Below are 20,288 nucleotides of genomic sequence, written 5' to 3' on the forward strand. Positions count from 1 at the left end.
TAATGTAAATCTGGTTGTATTAAATTAGGAAGCGCTAGTTGAAGAAGGGATACCTGCTTTCAATGAAACTCCAGCAGAGACAAATTTTATGCACAGGAAATGCAATGTAAAGAGTCGATTGAAGATGGGTTCAGGCGGTCTTTGAAAATGCCTATATGAAGCCCTAAATAGAATGCTAGCGATACACCTCTGGATGGATACGCAACCCGCATGCTGGCAAGCACAACAATGTCCACCACAACTGGAACATAAACCCTAGCCACGTGTTATAGGAGTTGTCACAGAAAAGCTATCGGAAAAAATTCGGCGGCAACAGGAAGTGTCGATTTCGCGGCGTGAGACAATTTCGGTGGGGGTGCAACCCCACAAGGAATTGCCTATCGGCAAATTAGCTTCACCAGCACAGGCTAGACGTTCCTCCCATTTTCCACATGTCTACTCATGCATTTGTAATTACTTGTAAACTATGTAATTCAAATATATAAAATATATTTAGTTTTCTGAATAGGACACCATTAAGAGGACCATTGTGGCCTGACATTTTAATTTTTATAGCAAAATATATTAATAATCGAGTATAAAACACCATATACTCTACAAGTCAACCGCTTTTATTTCTTAATTCAATTAAATAAAGGTACTTATTTAAAAAGCTGAACAACCATGCAGAATTTTCTAAACAAAACGATTCAAATCCCGACAGTTTACAGTCACATGAAACAGGAACAAAATAGCCCCCCTACCGGCTTTTACTTGGATGAAAAAATGGAGGATAGTTTTGTGGGTCGAATCCCAATTACTGCAAAAGGTGTTTGTGCAGAATAGATTACTTATTTTTGTTTTTAAAGTCATTTATAATTATGTGACAAATTCCTTTTTCTGGTTTTAATAAGAAACCTGGAGCAGTGCACTTATATCATTCCGGTGACAGAGGTGGGGATACTGATTTCCTGATAATGCACGGAAAACAAGACACAAATTTTGCAGTTTAACGGCAACTAAAATTTATTCCGACAAACAGTGAAATTTCCCAGCAGTGAAAAATTCCGCGTGAGATAATTCCGGTGGCTGTGTACCCCCACAGGGGATAGCCTATTGGCTAATTATGTTTTCTTCACCGACTTATAATCACCTACCATTTTATCCAGATCCAGAGGTTTCGTCACCATTCTAAAAACCATTACAAGACTGCAATTCTTGATTCTCCTAGCTCTATACGTTTCATTTCGAGGTAAGATTTTATGATATCTCTACATATTTAATTCGGACAAGTATGTATTTTTGGTTGTTTTTAATTCACTTCTCTGCAAACAGAGAAAGAAACAGTTATTTTCTTTCCTGTAATGAAACTTTCTGTTTGCAATTTCTTTTAATTTTGATAAAATAGTGAAAGAAAATATAGATTTTCTATCCAGTATGTCTCCATCTCTCATGTAGGTACTGTTCGTTTTTCCCATATCAAAAGTCTTAGATAATGGGTTATTGCAGGTTTTAAGCTCTTCTTTTGTTGGATAGCTCGGGCTCACAATGAGTTGGACTTGGTACTCATGGTGGACAGGCTCTCTTGGTTCTAGAGCAGTAAGTATTGTAGTTGCCAATCTATATTATAATATGGGTTTGTTAGTACAGATTGAGAGTTAAACTGTGAGATAGGTGAATGCAGCAATGTAACTATGGATCCCAATCATTACTTTGTTTCTGCAATGGAACTCAACTCCTTAATGGTAGTCTTTTATTAACTGGTATCTAAGTGGCAGGAAAGATAAAAAGTTCAGTTGCAAAAGGCTACAGTTAGCTTCATGCAGATCCTTAATAAATTCATCAGTTGAGAAATTAGTTGTTGTCCATAGTTTGAGGTTAGTGAGGCTTTGGACTCCAGCACTAAGCTATGCCAGAATTACCCAAGCTCAAATCTAAGATTTGGAGAAGTTTTACAGCAGGGTCATGTGAAGTTCTCTGGCGATGAGCCAATCACATTGAAATAGAATCTCTATCAAAAGTATGGACTTCTCAAGATCTCAAGAAAATAAATTGTAGATTAAATTGTCTATCCTGTAGGATTCCTACAAAATATAACTCTGTTCTGATTGCTACAATTATTAAGAACAGCCCAAGCTCTTAGGCACATGGATATGCACTTGCAGTTGTGAAGCCAACTAATCTTAAAAGCATTAAATGCAGGGCTAAACTGTACACCCAATTTCCATAAAACAATCAATTTGAATCATGTGGGAGGTGAAGGGGATTCATGTAACTCAAAAAAACAAGACTCCCTTGTTGGGTGTACTTTGATGATTCTAAAACCTTGCCCCATGTGAATGGTGCTGGAAAGAAAAGGATCTATCGTTCTTGTTAACCAGAAGTTGATGCATGACTTGTGTTCTACCAACTGAACTACTAGTTCCTCTTTGGTCACTTTGCTGCTCGAGTGTTGTACCAACTGAATTACTTGTTCTTCTTTGACTATTTTGCCACTTAAGTGTTCTACTAACTGAACTACTGGTCCCTCTTTGGTCATTTTGTGGCTCAAGTGTTCCATCAACTGAATTACTGGTCTCTCTTTGACCATTTTGCTGCTCAACTGTTCAATCAACTGAACTACTTGTTCCTCTGTGGCTGGTTCATTGTTGATCTGGATATGGCTTATTAGTTATTTTCGACACCCCACTTTAAGTCACACTATAATGTTGAGCTACAACTCATATGAAACAGTTAGGACTGAAACCTAGGATCATCCATTTCGCTGGTAGAATGCTCTACCAACTAAACTATTGACCCCTCTTTGACCAGTCCATCGTGGATCCAAATATATGACTTATTTCCAACAATTTCCAGTACTCCAATTGATTACATCCAATGTAAAAAATTACACGAAGTACATAAAAGTTGAAATCTTTTCTAAAATTTCTCCTATGTTAAACGGCATTACAGTGGACATAATCAACGGGAGTATCTGGACTTGGAGAACACCAAAGTGCACCAGGAGTGTCAGACAAAGGCAATATTTTCAGCCAAGCAATTGCCCACGTGCCCTATAATTAGAGCTAGTCTTTGGTTATTGAATTTTATCATTTTGCTGGATTCTCCCCTGCATGTAAATAAAAAGTCACATTAACAATTTTGCTGGATATTTGGGTTGATCATATAGGCTTAAATTTGATGGTCGACCTTCTTGTCAAGTTTTTGTTTTTTACAATTATTCATTCAAATTGTCTTAATTAAAAATATCTAATTTCCAAAATAATTATGTACAAATTAAATATATTTTTTAACAATCTTACACAAATGTTCACTTCTTATCCAAAACAGCCCTTACAGTCTTCCAAAATGCCTACATGTTGTGCATGTGACTTTTTATTTTCATGCAGGGGAGAGTCCAGCAAAATGTTGAAGACTCGGCAATAAAATTCGATAAGCAAAGAGTAGCCCTGATCATAGGAGCCACTGGAATTGTGGGCAACGGCTTGGCTGAAATCTTGCCTTTGTCTGACACTCCTGGTGGACCCTGGAAAGTTTATGGTGTTGCCAGGAGGACTAAGCCTGATTGGTCTCCAGAGACTCCAGTTGAATACATCCAATGTGATGTGTTAAACAGAGGAGAAACTTTAGAAAAGATTTCTGCTTTGAAGGATGTAACTCATCTATTTTGGGTTTGTTGGGTTAATAGAGAGACAGAGGTTCATAACTGTGAAGACAATGGAAGAATGTTCAATAATGTCTTAGATGCACTATTGCCTAATGCCCAAAATCTTGAGCACATCTGTCTTCAGACTGGTTTGAAACAATACCTAGGTCCTTTAGAAAATATTCAGCCCCATGAGCCACCCTTTCATGAAGAGCTTCCAAGGCTACCTGGACCTAATTTCTATTACACGCTTGAAGATATACTATTTGATGCTGCCAAGAAGAAAAAGGGTTTAACTTGGTCCATTCACCGCCCTTCATTCATATTTGGCTTCTCTCCTTATAGCTTGGTGAACATCATTTGTACTCTGTGTGTGTATGCTTCCATTTGCAAATATGAGGGGCTTTCTTTTAAATACCCGGGCAATGGGATCACTTGGGAGCAACTTGTGGAGGTATCTGATGCTGAACTGATTGCAGAGCAAGAAATATGGGCTGCTGTGGAACCTTGCGCCAAGAACCAAGCCTTCAATTGTTCTAATGGTGATGTTGTTAAATGGAAAAAGCTATGGAAACTTATTGCTGAGAAATTTGAGCTGGAAATGTTACCATATGAAGGTGAAGGATTTAGTCTGGCTGAAGCAATGAAAGACAAAGGACCTGTCTGGGAGGCAATTGTGAAAGAAAATAATTTACGCCCCACCAAAATTGATGACGTTGTGAATTGGTTGATTGTAGACTGGGGGCTAAATTGTCCATTTCTGAATCCCGTTAGCATGAACAAAAGTAAGGAGCATGGTTTCTTTGGGTTTCGTAATACAGAATCTTCTTTCCTATCATGGATTGAAAAATTGAAGTTATCTAAGATTGTTCCATAGCTAAAATCAGCATGCATGAAACCCATTACCAGTCAGTAGGAAGAGTGACGGGCCTCGAGTGAAGTATGTTTTATATCTAGTTGTATTGTTCCTGTTGCACCATAAGTAAAATGCTTCCAAATATGTTGTATATCTATTTGTATTGTTGCTGTTGCACCATAAGTAAAATGCTTTCAAATGTAATTGTCTGAGTTGTCATAGGAGTAATTTATCTTTGGAATTCTTTCATATGTTTGAGCAATTATCCTCGAAGATGGGAATGTCTAATTGTTTGTTCTAATTGTTTGTTCTTTGTGAGTCTATTGACTTTTCTTGCTATGTAACTCTCTTTTGTATTTAATAATTTTTTGCCTCTTTTGTTAAAAAAAGAATGAAATTATAATTAATTCATTTTTGAATGAACTATTAGAATAGTCAATATAGAAAAATAAAATAATCTAGAATTAGATTCAATATAAAATTTAATTGGAACATGTAGAAAACAATTATTATTATTTTAAATCCATTATATTGATTCTTGGCATTATTACACTATAGGCCAATGGGAGCATGGGGTATTGAAAGTGTTCATAGTGTTAATGAGGATTTGGGAATTGAAAGTGTTCATAGTGTTACCTAGGATGTGTGTAAAATGTGCCGAAAACGGTGGGACAATAGGGAAAGGCTCCTCATGTATTAAGTATTAAGTTAATATGATTCGTTTTTTAATGTAATTAGTTAAAATTTGAGCCAGGTATACATAATACATATACAAAAAGAAATTTAGAGAAGGAAATTGAAAAGTTTAATTGGTTGAATGAATATGGATTAGTCACTAGTTAAAGTTATAGTTTCCCACAAGAACTAACAAAAATATAGTAATATTTTTTAGAGTTTAATTGAAAATGCATTACAATATGAATTTTATAAAGCCTCTCAAGTATAAACAAAAATAAACAAGTCATTAACGTGACTTTAATAAGGTAAACCTTAATATTAGAAGTCTTTTATTTGGAAGAATAAATCTTGAACCAAGTGTAATTCCATAATGTTGCCTTGTAACCCTAAAAAAAGGTGTAAAAACTGGCATGAACTCTCAAGTTCCGAAATTACCACCTCCTTGAACTCCCAAATCATAAATACCCCAAATTATTTGGTAACAATTTATTGCTCGATCAAGTTGTCTCATGACCATCAGAAAGATTTAAAAAAATCGGATACATAGAGTTTCAAACTATTTGATTAACAATCCATATCGAGTTCACCTAATCCCTTCTTGTTTTCGAAAAAAAATCACAAATATATATCTTCTATTTTGTTAGCATACAAAAAGGAAAGCAAAAATAACATATGTTTTTTAATATAGAACAACAACTCTAAGCGAGAAGCTAACTCCAAATGACAAAGAAACCTATAATCTTCGATGATAAAGAAACCTCTATTCTCCAATGATGAAGGCTCAAAATAAGTAAATATCCTAAGCTTCTTCAAAACAGTAATCTTGAACAAAAGCATCATTTTTTAGTATGGCCTGAGTTCTACAAGTCTAAGTTGTACGACCTTTTATCTTACAAAAATAACATTAAATTTATTTGATTATTATTATTGTCTCGTGTGTATAATGCATTCTCACATTAAGAATCATTTTTCTAAATCTTCTACATTTGTTTTTTTTCTTCTACTAAAAAAGTCGAAATCATACCTTCTAGTGTTTGAGAAGTTATTTCACTAAGAGAAAATAAAATTATTGTATTTTCAAGTTTTTCTGCTAGGTTGGTTAGAAGTCCTAAGAATCCTCCTTTTAAGTTTTAGCTCATGTAGCTTCGAGATGAATCTCTTCATGATCTTATGGCTCAGTGGTGGCGTGATTGGGGCTCTGCCTATGGTACGACAATGTATACTTTTGTTAAGAAGTTGCAGTTTGTGAAATTCCAACTTAAAAAATAGAATAGGTTGTGTTTTAGCAATCTTTCTCAAAGGAAACGAAGAGCTCAAGAGTGCCTGGATGTTATTACTCGCCAGATTTAGGACTTTGGCTTCACTGATGGGTTGGGCAGAGCTAAGTCTTGGGCCTTGAAGGGTTTGGAGGAGTGGGAGCTTAGGGAAGAGATCTTCTAGAAGCGAAATCGCAGATAGATTGGCTTCGGGCAGGGGACCGTAATACAATTTTTTTCCATAAGTTTGTTCAAGCTTGTCGGTAGAAGAATGTTATTTCTTCCTTGGTTAATTCTCAAGGCATTCAACTGACCTCTCTTCAGACAATGACACATGAGGCGATTCAATTTTATTTCACCCTTTTTCTGATGATGTGCCCCCTGCTCCTATGAAGGAGAACCAGATTCTAGTATGCATCCCTTCTTAAGTCACTAATATGATGAATGAATCTCTCCTCGTCTGGTGACTTTGTCTAAACTTGAAGAGGTTGTTTTCAGGATGGCCAAAGCCAAAGCTCTTGGCCCATATGGTTTTTGAATTGAATTTTTTCAATAATTTTGGGATATTATCAAGTTGGATTTGCTTGTGGTTGTTCAAGAATCTCATAATAGCGAGCAGATGCTTTGGGCCTTGAATTGTACCTTCCTGGTTCTTATCCCAAAAAAAGGAGGGTGCGACACAGCTGGATTTCTTTAGACCCATTGCCTTGTGTAATGTTGCGTATAAAATTATCCCAAAATTGATTGCAGAAAGACTTAAAATTTGGCTTCCTTCATTGATCTCGTTTGAGCAAGGGTGTTTTGTGGGTGGCAGGCAAATTTTGGATGGGGTTGTTATTGCTTCTAAAGCTATTCATTCCATGGTCGTGTCTAAGGAGAGATCTATGTTTATCAAATTTGACATGGCTAAAGCTTATGATAGGATTAAATGTAGTTTTATGTGTGAGATTCTCTTGGCCTTTGGCTTCAACTTGGAGTGGGTCAGTTGGGTAATGAGTTGTGTGACCTGTGCGTCTTTCTCTATTCTTGATATGGTGAGCCTTCTCAGTTATTTGGAGCTTCCGGGGGTCTATGGCAAGGAGACCCTCTTTCTCCTTGTTTATTATTATGGTTGAGGGCCTAGGCCAATTCATTAAGTCCTAGGTTTCTCAAGGTGTGATTTGCGGGTGGAATTGGGGTGTTGGATTACCTAAGCTTTCACATCTTCAGTTTGTGGATGATACATCTCTTATTGCGTTAGCTCGCCTTCATGAGGCTAAATCCTTCATGCATACGCTAGATGTCTATTTAGCGGTATTGGGACAATAAGTGAATGAGTACAAGTCCTCTATATATTTCTTTAATACACCTGAAACTATTTAGAGAAGAATTGCCAATATTTGAGGTTCCAAATTGGTTCTCTCCCTTTCATCTATTTGGGTATTCCTCTCGTTGTTTGTCAACAGCTTAGGCCATTCTGGCAGGACCTATTGGATAAGTTGTGTCAGAAGGTCAACCATTGGACTCATAAGTGGCTTTCTATTGCTGCACAAGTTACTCTGCTTCAATCGATGATTCAAGCTCTTCCTATTTACAGGGGTTTTGTTCAGGCTACTCCAAGGTATTTCCTTGAGGAATTTGATGCTTTGTATCACCAATTCCTTTGGAGTGGTAACTTGCATTATTCTAAGTGGAGTTTGGTTAAATGGGATTCAGTTTGTCGACCTAAAGTTGAGGGTGGTCTTTGCCTTCAATCTGTGATCTTGATTAGTTGGGTCATCGTACGAATCTGTGTCGCACTTTAGGCAAACAATACCTATTCCGGTCGGAAACCTTCTGGCTAGACCGATTTGGCCCCATTCGACAACCACATTGCACTGTCGTGGCAAGGGGTTTCCGACCAAGACAGTTCCGGCCTGAAACTGCTTGCCCTATATAGGTGCCAAGATCCACTCAAGCCGCTCATTTTGCATTGAGCGACTTGGAGTTAAGTAGGAGGGCGTAAAAAGTCTTAGAGATCCGGCCAAAAAGTTTTTGGCAGTAAGTACCTTTTTTTTTTTTTGTATTTATTTTAACATATTGATTTATATTGTTTTTTTTTTAAATCGTTTTTAATAGAAAATATATTTTTTTTAAGTTTTTAAAAAATATTTTTTTTTGTATATATTCTATCATATTAGTTTAGAATATTAAAAAATTGTGAGATTTTGCCAAGAAAAAGAGGCAATGGAAAGCACAAATAAGAGAGAACAAAATAGATGATAGAAATAAACTGTATTCTATCAAGATGAAAATACTGATCAACTGGATCATCAAGCGTTCAATGATTTTCCGTACAAACAAAGTAGATGAGCACACTTATATAGGCAAGGCTTATGGATATGTGAGCACACAAACATGACATGTGGCTCAATAAGAAACAAGGGTAGGTAGGAAATGGGTGTGGATAGGTAGGAGAAACAATATAATAGTCCACATGAGGTGGATCACCCACTGAATGTGGAGTGTAACAACAAGATAAGTCCACAAAAGGTGGAAATTCTCCTACACACACTATCCCAATGTGCCACAAACACCCAAGAGTCTCATACCCAAACTACTATTAAATGCATTTCCTAAGTAAACTTAAGTAAAGTGTAATAATATCCAAGATGAATAATTATTTACACCACCAACCCCCCTTAAGTGCAACTTAGGGGAATGCACTAAAGTCTAAAATGCAACTAAGCAATGCAAGATGGGTCTCGGCTACAGGGCCATGTTAGGTACCCATGTACAAATGCAAATGCATGCAAACCAATGCAATGAAATCTCTCACAAAGCGGGGAAAGAGAGAAAAACACAATGGGAAAAAACCCTCCCCCATAAGAGAGATGAAGAAAGCACACAATGCTCTCGATGATGAATGAGAAGAACAAAAAATATGTCCCCCCCATATGAGAGAAGAAGAGACCATGAAGCCCCCCCTCAATGTTGAATCTCTTGCAAAGATGGTTCAATGATGATGACCAAAATACCTCCCCACAAGGAAGAAAGAGAGCCAATACTACATCAATAATGTCAAAGTGTGACAAAGCCAAGTACCATGTCAATGACGATGATTCACTCACTGCAACAAAAAAGAAGATCAAGCATGGAGACAACCTACTATGAGCATCATCTGGATACTCAGAAATAGCAGAAATACCGGTACAATCAAAGTCTCACGGAAGCCATGTACAAATGTGTACAATCTAAGTCTCAACTGGAGCCATGCACCAAGTCTCACAAGATATTCCTAATCTACGTGTACAAGAGGATTACATCAAATAGTCAACAATAACAAGATACAAAGCGGTGTGGCACTTTATGATAGTGCGAATACAACATTGCTCATGCAAGAGAATACATCATGATAAAATATTCAAATGTGAAAACATGAAAATGATGCCACCAACAAAGAAACCCAGTAGAATACTGAAGACGAAGATGCTTCCGAATGGAATTTCACCAAGAGATATAAATGAACAACTAACCCCCCATAAAAAGATCATGTTGGAATTTGCAAATAATGGCAAAGTGGACTTCTGATTTCAACTTTACAACTTCTCAAAATGAGATCTAAGAGACTTCAATAAATACTGCTAGTGATCTAAACTGAGATCCAAGCAAAATACAAGTACCAAATAGACCAAAAAATGACCAAATACTGAAAGTACAATTTCTACTCAAAATCACTGCAAACTAATGGCAAATTATGAAAGAATGCAAAAAATTATGCACTCTAAAAAAATGGGCACCTAAAAAGGAATCCATATGAGCCCAAATGAAGCCTCCAAAGTTGTAAAAATTGGGATTTCATGTTTTGCAAAATCTGTATCCGAAAAACATAAAACTCTTGCACCTGTGTACAAATCACGAAATTCTACCCCAAAACAAAAAACATTGCTCGAAAAAAGGAGTCCAGATGAGTGAGATATCGCTATTTGAAAATTGCTTGAAAATTTATAATTTCTGGAACATTTCCGCCACAACTTCAAACTTCAAATGCCTCTCGATTTGGCCTCTGAAGTACTATGTGGATGAAACAAAAGGCAAAACTGACTTTATTGGACCTCCTCAATCCAATGGTGACCTCAGATTTGACCTAACAAGCTCCAATTAAAACCTGCAATAGAAATCTCAGAAATGCAAAACCCCAAATTTCTCTAAATTGACAAACCAATGACACTCTAATGGCTTTGATACCATGTGAGATTTTGCCAAGATCAAGAGGCAATGGAAAGCACAAATAAGAGAGAACAAAATAGATGATAGAAATAAATTATGTTCTATCAAGAGGAAAATACTGATCAACTGGATCATCAAGCACTCAATGATTGTCCGTACAAACAAAGTAGATGAACCTGCTTATATAGGCAAGGCTTATGGATATGTGAGCACACAAACATGACATGTGGCTCAATAAGAAACAAGGGTAGGTAGGAAATAGGTGGGTAGGTAGGAGAAACAATATAATAGTCCACATGAGGTGGATCACCCACTGAATGTGGAGTGTAACAACAAGATAAGTCCACAAAAGGTGGAAATTCTCCTACACACACTATCCCAATGTGGCACAAACACCCAAGTGTCTCATACCCAAACTACTATTAAATGCATTTCCAAAGTAAACTTAAGTAAAGTGTAATAATATCCAAGATGAATAATTATTTACACCAACAAAAATAAATACACACATACATATGTAAATACATACACATACATACGTACATACATACATACATACAAACCTACATACATACACCTACATACACATACATACAAACCTACATAAAAACATTCACAAACATACATACCTACCTACATACATGTACATACATAGATATAAAATAATTATATGTACACCTTAGGACATACACATACATAAAAATACATACACATACATACCTATGTCTACATACATACATACACACATACATGTACATACACATACATAAATACATACGTGCATACATACATAAATACACATAAAATAATTATATATGCCTTAGGACATACATACGCCTCAGGACATGCTATGAGGGGTCGTGTGTGGTCCTGAGGGGTCACACATACACCTCAAGACATGCTATGAGGGGTCGTGTGTGGTCCTGATGTGACCCCTCAAGACCACACACGACCCCTCATAGCATGTCATGAGGTGTATATATGTATGTATGTGTATGTATACATCCTACGAAGTATATAATTATTTTATATGACCCCTTAGGACCACTAAAGGCCCCTTGCTACACATGTGCACCCCTTAGGACCTATTTTGACCACATAAGACCAAATGGTGTCGCAAGGGGCCATATGTTGTCCTCAGGGGTCACGCATGTGTTCTAACACATGTGTGACCCCTTAGGACCACTTAAGGCCCCTTGCGACACATGTGCACCCCTTAGGACCTATTAAGACCACATAGGACCAAATGGTGTCGCAAGGGGTCATATGTGGTCCTAAGGGGTCAGACATGTGTTCTAACACATGCGTGACCTCTTATGACCACTTAAGGCCCCTTGTGACACATGTCCACCCCTTAGGACCCATTAGGACCACAAAAGACCAAATGTTGTCGCAAGGGGTCATATGTGGTCCTAAGTGGTCACGCATGTGTTAGAACACATGCATGACCCCTTATGACCACTTAAGGCCCCTTGCGACAACATTTGGTCCCCTTAGGACCACATAGGACCAAATGATGTCGCAAGGGGTCATATATGGTCCTTAAGATATAATCTAGTTAAGTTGTGATGGAATGTGATTGTTCAATGTTCACACAACATTTGTACAACATATACCTATAAAATCCTGAATTATTTACTTTTCAAAACGAAGATGGAAATTTGAGATCAATCCTCCTAATTTGTATGATATTTGATTTATTTGATTTATATCACTCTAGAATGTGCATGCATAAGTCAAAAAGATAAAAAAAAATTGCTTCACAATGGAGAATGGCATGTGGGTAATTAATCAACTATTTAAATAATTGAATACTTATGTGTGAATGGATTTTATTTGTGGAATGCCTGAAATGATAATTTATAATTTATTTTGTATATGTAATTAATTATGTATGTATGCGATTGGAGTTTGATTAACTAATAATAAATTATTATTTAATTGTGGAGTGGTGTTAGTAGATGAAAATGAGAAGTAATTGATTAATAATTTTTTTTTTTTCTAATTCTTGGTAAACTTTTTAATGTGATGGGCGACGTTGGCATGACATGCTCTCTGGTTTCACATGAAACATTTTTTACATAGTTATGAACCGATGAGGCCACAAATAGGGGACCTCATCCCCACACTTCACTTTTTCAAACCCATGAGCACAATGGCCCGGTAGGGATTTGAACCTGGTTGGTCGCTTAACCAACAAAAAAATTTAACCATGACACTACACGTCCGAAGACATTAATAAATTGTTTAATTATAAAAAATTAATTTAAAAAAATTAAATAACTAGTTGATAATATTTAATTAGCTAGTATACTTGATGACATAGTCCACTTAATTAGTAAAAAAATTAATGCATGTGTTAATGCTAAAAGTAATGAATTGGGATGAACCTGATATGTAGAATTATCAAAACAAGTCTAGTATAATTTAGTTGTCTACACCTTGACATAATCATAATTTGTATCTCAATTTACATTATACTTCACATATAAGTTCACAAATATTAACATTATAAAAATGTTCTATGCATCAAGTTGATACACAATAGCTAGGATGAAGAAAAACTGGTCCAAAATTCAATTTGAAGTTTTAGGGTTTATTTTTGCATCTTGAAGTGATCATTTCTACATATGTAAAACCTATGATAAGAAAATGGTAAATTTATAGACTAGAACTAGTTATATTTAATGTGGGCAAGATGAGAAGAGATCAAGATCAAATTATATGTCAACTCTTAAGTAGAATCATAAAATTTATATAGTTGTTATTGCATAGCTGAAGGATAACCTAGCTAAAGGAGATGTACTAAGAGTGCAAATTTGTACCAATTTCTATGTGTGAAATATAATAAGAAACCTGGAGCACTGCACGTATATCATTCCGATGACAGAGGTGGGGATACTGATTTCCTGATAATGCACGGAAAACAAGACACAAATTTTGCAGTTTAACAGCAACTAAAATTTATTCCGACAAACAGTGAAATTTCTCAGCCGGTGAAAAATTCCGGCGTGAGACAATTCCAGTGGCGGTGTACCCCATAGCGAATATGTTTTCTTCACCGACTTATAACCACCTATCATTTTATCCAGATCCAGAGGTTTCGACACCATTCTAAAAACCATTACAAGACTGCAATTCTTGATTCTCCTAGCTCTATACGTTTCATTTCGAGGTAAGATTTTATGATATCTCTACATATTTAAATCGGGCAAAGTATGTATTTTTGCTTTTTTTTAATTCACTTCTCTGCAAACAGAGAAAGAAACAGTTATTTTCTCTCCTGTAATGAATCTTGCTGTTTGCAATTTCTTTTGATTTTGATAAAATAGTGAAAGAAAATATAGATTTTCTACCCAGTATGTCTCCATCTCTCATGTAGGTACTGTTCCTTTTTCCCATATCAAAAGTCTTAGATAATGGGTTATTGCAGGTTTTGAGCTCTTTTTTTGTTGGATAGCTCGGGCTCACAATGAGTTGGACTTGGTACTCATGGTGGACAGGCTCTCTTGGTTCTAGAGCAGTAAGTATTGTAGTTGCCAATGTATATTATAATATGGGTTTGTTAGTACAGATTGAGAGTTAAACTGTGAGATAGGTGAATGCAGCAATGTAACTATGGATCCCAATGATTATTTTGTTTCTGCAATGGAACTCGGCTCCTTAATGGTAGTCTTTTATTAACTGGTATCTAAGTGGCAGGACAGATAAAAAGTTCAGTTGCAAAAGGCTACAGATAGATTCATGAAGATCCTTAATAAATTCATCAGTTGAGAAATTAGTTGTTATCCATAGTTTGAGGTTAGTGAGGCTTTGGACTCCAGCACTAAACTATGCCAGAATTGCCCAAGCTCAATCTAAGATTTGGAGAAGTTTTACAGCAGGGTCATGTGAAGGTCTATGGCGATGAGCCAATCACCTTGAAATAGAATCTCTATCAAAAGTATGGGCTTCTCAAGATCTCAAGAAAATAAATTGTAGATTAAATTGTCTATCCTGTAGTAAAAAACAATATAACTCTGTTCTGATTGCTACAATTAGTAAGAACAGCCCAAGCTCTTAGGCACATGGATATGCACTTGCAGCTGTGAAGCCAACCAATCTTAAAAGCATTAAGTGCAGGGTCAAACTGTACACCCAGTTTCCATAAAACAATCGATTTCAATCATGTGGGAGGTGAAGGGGATTCATGTAACTCAAAAAAACAAGACTCCCTTGTTGGGTGTACTTTGATGATTCTAAAACCTTGCCCCATGTGAATGGTGCTGGAAAGAAAAGGATCTATCGTTCTTGTTAACCTAACAAAAGTTGATGCATGACTTGTGTTCTACCAACTGAATTACTAGTTCTTCTTTGGTCATTTTGCTGCTCGAGTGTTGTACCAACTGAATTACTGGTTCTTCTTTGACTATTTTGTCCTTTAAGTGTTATACTAACTGAACTACTGGTTCCTCTTTGGTCATTTTGTGGCTAAGTGTTCCATCAACTGAATTACTGGTCTCTCTTTGACCATTTTGCTCTCAACTGAACTACTTGTCCTTTTGTGGCTAGTCCATTGTTGATCTGGATATGGCTTATTAGTTATTTCCAACACCCCACTTTAAGTCACACTATAATGTTGAGCTACAACTCATATGAAACTGTTAGGACTGAAACCTAGGATCATCCATTTCGCTGGTAGAATGCTCTACCAACTAAACTATTGACCCCTCTTTGACCAGTCCATTGTTGATCCAAATATATGAGTTATTTCCAACAAACAATTTCCAGTACTCCAATTAATTACATCCAATGTAAAAAATTACACGAACTACATAAAAGTTGAAATCTTTTCTAAGATTTCTCCTATGTTAAACGGCATTACATTGGACATAATCAACGGGAGTATCTGGAGACCACCAAAGTGCATCAGGAGTGTCAGACAAAGGCAATATTTTCAGCCAAGCAATTGTCTGCGAGCCCTGTGACTCCTATAATTAGAGCTAGTCTTTGCTTATTGAATTTTATCATTTTGCTGGATTCTCCCCTGCATGTAAATAAAAAGTCACATTAACAATTTTGCTAGATATTTGGGTTGATCATACAGGCTTAAATTTGATGGTCGACCTTCTTGTCGAGTTTTTTTTTTTTACAATTATTCATTCAAAATTGTCTTAATTAAAAATATCTAATTTTCAAAATAATTATGTACAAATTAAATATATATTATAACAATCTTACACAAATGTTCACTTCTTATCCAAAATAGCCCTTACAGTCTTCCAAAATGCCTAGATGTTGTGCATGTGACTTTTTATTTTCATGCAGGGGAGAGTCCAGCAAAATGTTGAAGACTCGGCAATAAAATTTGATAAGCAAAGAGTAGCCCTGATCATAGGAGCCACTGGAATTGTGGGCAACAGCTTGACTGAAATCTTGCCTTTGTCTGACACTCCTAGTGGACCCTGGAAAGTTTATGGTGTTGCCAGGAGGACTAAGCCTGATTGGTCTCCAGAGACTCCAGTTGAATACATCCAATGTGATGTGTTAAACAGAGGAGAAACTTTAGAAAAGATTTCTGCTTTGAAGGATGTAACTCATCTATTTTGGGTTTGTTGGGTTAATAGAGAGACAGAGGTTCAGAACTGTGAAGACAATGGAAGAATGTTCAATAATGTCTTAGATGCACTATTGCCTAATGCCCAAAATCTTGAGCACATCTGTCTTCAGACTGGTTTGAAACAATACCTAGGTCCTTTGGAAAATATTCAGCCCCATGAACCACCCTTTCATGAAGAGCTTCCAAGGCTACCTGGACCGAATTTCTATTACACACTTGAAGATATACTATTTGATGCTGCCAAGAAGAAAAAGGGTTTAACTTGGTCCATTCACCGCCCTTCAGTCATATTTGGCTTCTCTCCTTATAGCTTCGCGAACATCATTTGTACTGTGTGTGTGTATGCTTCCATTTGCAAATATGAGGGGCTTTCTTTTAAATACCCGGGCAATGGGATCACTTGGGAGCAACTTGTGGAGGTATCTGATGCTGAACTGATTGCAGAGCAAGAAATATGGGCTGCTGTGGAACCTTGCGCCAAGAACCAAGCCTTCAATTGTTCTAATGGTGATGTTGTTAAATGGAAAAAGTTATGGAAACTTATTGCTGAGAAATTTGAGCTGGAAATGTTACCATATGAAGGTGAAGGATTTAGTCTGGCTGAAGCAATGAAAGACAAAGGACCTGTCTGGGAGGCAATTGTGAAAGAAAATAATTTACGCCCCACCAAAATTGATGAAGTTGCGAATTGGTGGACTGTAGACTTTGGGCTAAATTGTCCATTTCTGAATCCCGTTAGCATGAACAAAAGTAAGGAGCATGGTTTCTTTGGGTTTCGTAATACAGAATCTACTTTCCTATCATGGATTGAAAAATTGAAGTTATCTAAGATTGTTCCATAGCTTAAATCAGCATGCATGAAACCCATTACCAGTCAGTAGGAAGAGTCACAAGCCTCGAGTGAAGTATGTTTTATATCTAGTTGTATTGTTGCTGTTGCACCATAAGTAAAATGCTTCCAAATATGGTGTATATCTAGTTGTATTATTGCTGTTGCACCATAAGTAAAATGCTTCCAAATGTAATTGTAATTTCCATCCTTATGAGTTGTGGATAGGAGTAATTTATCTTTGGAATTCTTTCATATGTTTGAGCAATTATCGTGGAAGATAGGAATGTTTAATTGTTTGTTAATTGTGAGTCTATTGACTTTTCTTGCTATGTAACTCTCTTTTGTATTTAATAAATTTTTGCCTCTTTTGTTAAAAAAAGAATGAAATTATACATAATTCATTTTTGAATGAACTATTAGAATAGTCAATATAGAAAAATAAAATAATCTAGAATTAGATTGAATATAAAATTTAATTGGAACAATAGAAAACAATTATTATTATTTAAAATCCATTATATTGATTCTTGGCATTATTGCGATATAGACCAATGGGAGCATGGGGTATTGAAATTGTTCATAGTGTTAATGAGCATGTGGGAATTGAAAGTGTTAATAGTGTTACCTAGGATATGTTTCCTTTGGGAACGGAAATGTCCCGAAGACGGTGGGACAATAGGGGAAGCCCCTCATGTATTAACTATTAAGTTAATATGATTCATTTTTTAATGTAATTAGTTAAAATTTGAGCCAGTTATACATAATACATATACAAAAAGAAATTTAGATAAGGAAATTGAAAAGTTTAATTGGTTGAATGAATATGAATTAGTCACTAGTTAAAGTTATAGTTTCCCACAAGAACTAACAAAAATATAGTAATATTTTTGAGAGTTTAATTGAGAATGCATTACAATATGGGTTTTATAAAGCCTCTCAACTATGAACAAAAATAAACAAGTCATTAACGTGACTTTAATAAGGTAAACCTTAATATTAGAAGTCTTTTATTTGAAAGAATAAATCTTGAACCAAGTGTAATTCCATTATGTTGCCTTGTAACCCTAAAAAAAGGTGCAACTCTCGGCATGAACTGTCGAGTTCTGAAATTACCACCTCCTTGAACTCCCAAATCATAAATACCCCAAATTATTGGATAACAATCTATTGCTCCATCAAGTTGTCTCATGACCATCAGAAAGATTAAAAAAATTGGATATATAGAGTTTCGAACTATTTGATCAACAATCCATATTGAGTTCACCTAATCCCTTCTTGTTTTTGAAAAAAAAAAACACAAATATATATATCTTCTATTTTGTTAGCATACAAAAAGGGAAGCAAAAGTAACATATGTTTTTTTAATACAAAACAACAACTCTAAGCAAGAAGCTAACTCCAAATGACGAAGAAACCTATAATCTTCGATGATGAAGAAACCTCTAATCTCCAATGATGAAGGCTCAAAATAAGTAAATATCTGTAGCTTCTTCAAAACAGTAATCTTGAACAAAAGCACCAATTGGAGAGTTCTCATCCTCAACATAGTCATCAACACAGGATAATTTAACATCATTTGATTTTTCTTTGAGTTTTCTTTTAAGAACATCAATGGTCTGAGTTCTACAAGTCTAAGTTGTATGACCTTTTTTCTTACAAAAATAACATTAGATTTTTTTTATTATTATTATTGTCTCGTGTGTACAATGCATTCTCACGTTAAGAATCAACTTTCTAAATCTTCTACATTTGTTTTTTTTCTTCTACTAAAAAAGTTGAAATCATACCTTCTAGTGTTGGAGAAGTTATTTCACTAAGAGAAAATAAAATTATTGTATTTTCAAGTTTTTTGCTAGGTTGGTTAGAAGTCCTAAGAATCCTCCTTTTAAGTTTCAGCTCATGTAGCTTCGAGATGAATCTCTTCACGATCTTATGGCTCAGTGGTGGCGTGATTGGGGCTCTGCCTATGGTACGACAATGTATACTTTTGTTAAGAAGTTGCAGTTTGTGAAATTCCAACTTAAAAAATAGAATAGGTTGTGTTTTGGCAATCTTTCTCAAAGGAAACGAAGAGCTCAAGAGTGCATGGATGTTATTACTCGCCAGATTCGGGACTTTGGCTTCACTAATGGGTTGGGCAGAGCTGAGTCTTGGGCCTTGAAGGATTTGGAGGAGTGGGAGCTTAGGGAAGAGATCTTCTAGAAGCAAAATCTCGGATAGATTGGCTTCAAGTGGGGGACTGTAATACAGTTTTTTTCCATAAGTTTGGTCGAGCTTGTCAGTAGAAGAATGTTATTTCTTCCTTGGTTAATTCTCAAGGCATTCAACTGACCTCTCTTCATAGGATGACACATGAGGCAATTCAATTTTATTCCACCCTTTTTTTTGATGATGTGCCCCCTGCTCCTATGGAGGACAACCAGATTCTAGTATGCATCCATTCTAAAGTCACTAATATGATGAATGAATCTCTCCTTCATCCGGTGACTTTGTCTAAACTTGAAGAGGTTGTTTTCAGGATGGCCAAAGCCAAAGCTCCTGGCCCAGATGGTTTTCCAATTGATTTTTTTCAATAATTTTGGGATATTATCAAGTTGAATTTGCTTGTGGTTGTTCAGGAATCTCATAATAGCGAGAAGATGCTTTGAGCCTTGAATTGTACCTTCCTGGTTCTTATCCCCAAAAAGGAGGGTGTGATGCAGCTAGATTTCTTTAGACCCATTGCCTTGTGTAATGTTGCGTATAAAATTATCCCAAAATTTATTGCAGAAAGACTTAAGATTTGGCTTCCTTCATTGATCTCTGATGAGCAAGGTTGTTTTGTGGATGGCAGGCAAATTTTGGATGGGGTTGTTATTGCTTTTGAAGCTATTCATTCCATGGTCATTTCTAAGGAGAGATCGATGTTTATCAAATTGGACATGGCTAAAGCTTATGATAGGATTAAATGTAGTTTTATGCATAAGATTCTCTTGGCCTTTCGCTTCAACTTGGAGTGGGTCAGTTGGGTAATGAGTTGTGTGAACTATGCGTCTTTCTCTATTCTTGATATGGTGAGCCTTCTAAGTTATTTGGAGCTTCCAGGGGTTTGTGGCAAGGAGACCCTCTTTCTCCTTGTTTATTATTATGGTTGAGGGCCTGGGCCAATTCATTAAGTCCAAGGTTTCTCAAAGTGTGATTTGCGGGTGGAATTGGGGTGTTGGGTTACCTAAGCTTTCACATCTTCAGTTTGTGGATGATATTGCTCTTATTGC

At 36.1% G+C, this 20,288-nt stretch overlaps 1 protein-coding gene across 1 annotated transcript; it reads left to right on the plus strand.

Annotated features, from left to right (window-relative positions):
* The first annotated feature begins 888 nt into the window (after positions 1–888).
* Positions 889–17,286, plus strand: LOC131069812 (uncharacterized). The gene is made up of 5 exons (XM_059222011.1): positions 889–1,231; positions 1,489–1,578; positions 3,369–4,501; positions 14,212–14,272; positions 15,911–17,286. Exons 2-5 carry the CDS (start codon positions 1,528–1,530, stop codon positions 17,042–17,044), a joined length of 2,379 nt encoding a protein of 792 aa, XP_059077994.1. The 5' UTR covers positions 889–1,231; positions 1,489–1,527; the 3' UTR covers positions 17,045–17,286.
* The last annotated feature ends 3,002 nt before the right edge of the window (positions 17,287–20,288 follow it).

Source organism: Cryptomeria japonica, chromosome 6 (assembly GCF_030272615.1).
Source record: "Cryptomeria japonica chromosome 6, Sugi_1.0, whole genome shotgun sequence".
NCBI classification, from domain to species: Eukaryota; Viridiplantae; Streptophyta; class Pinopsida; order Cupressales; family Cupressaceae; genus Cryptomeria; species Cryptomeria japonica.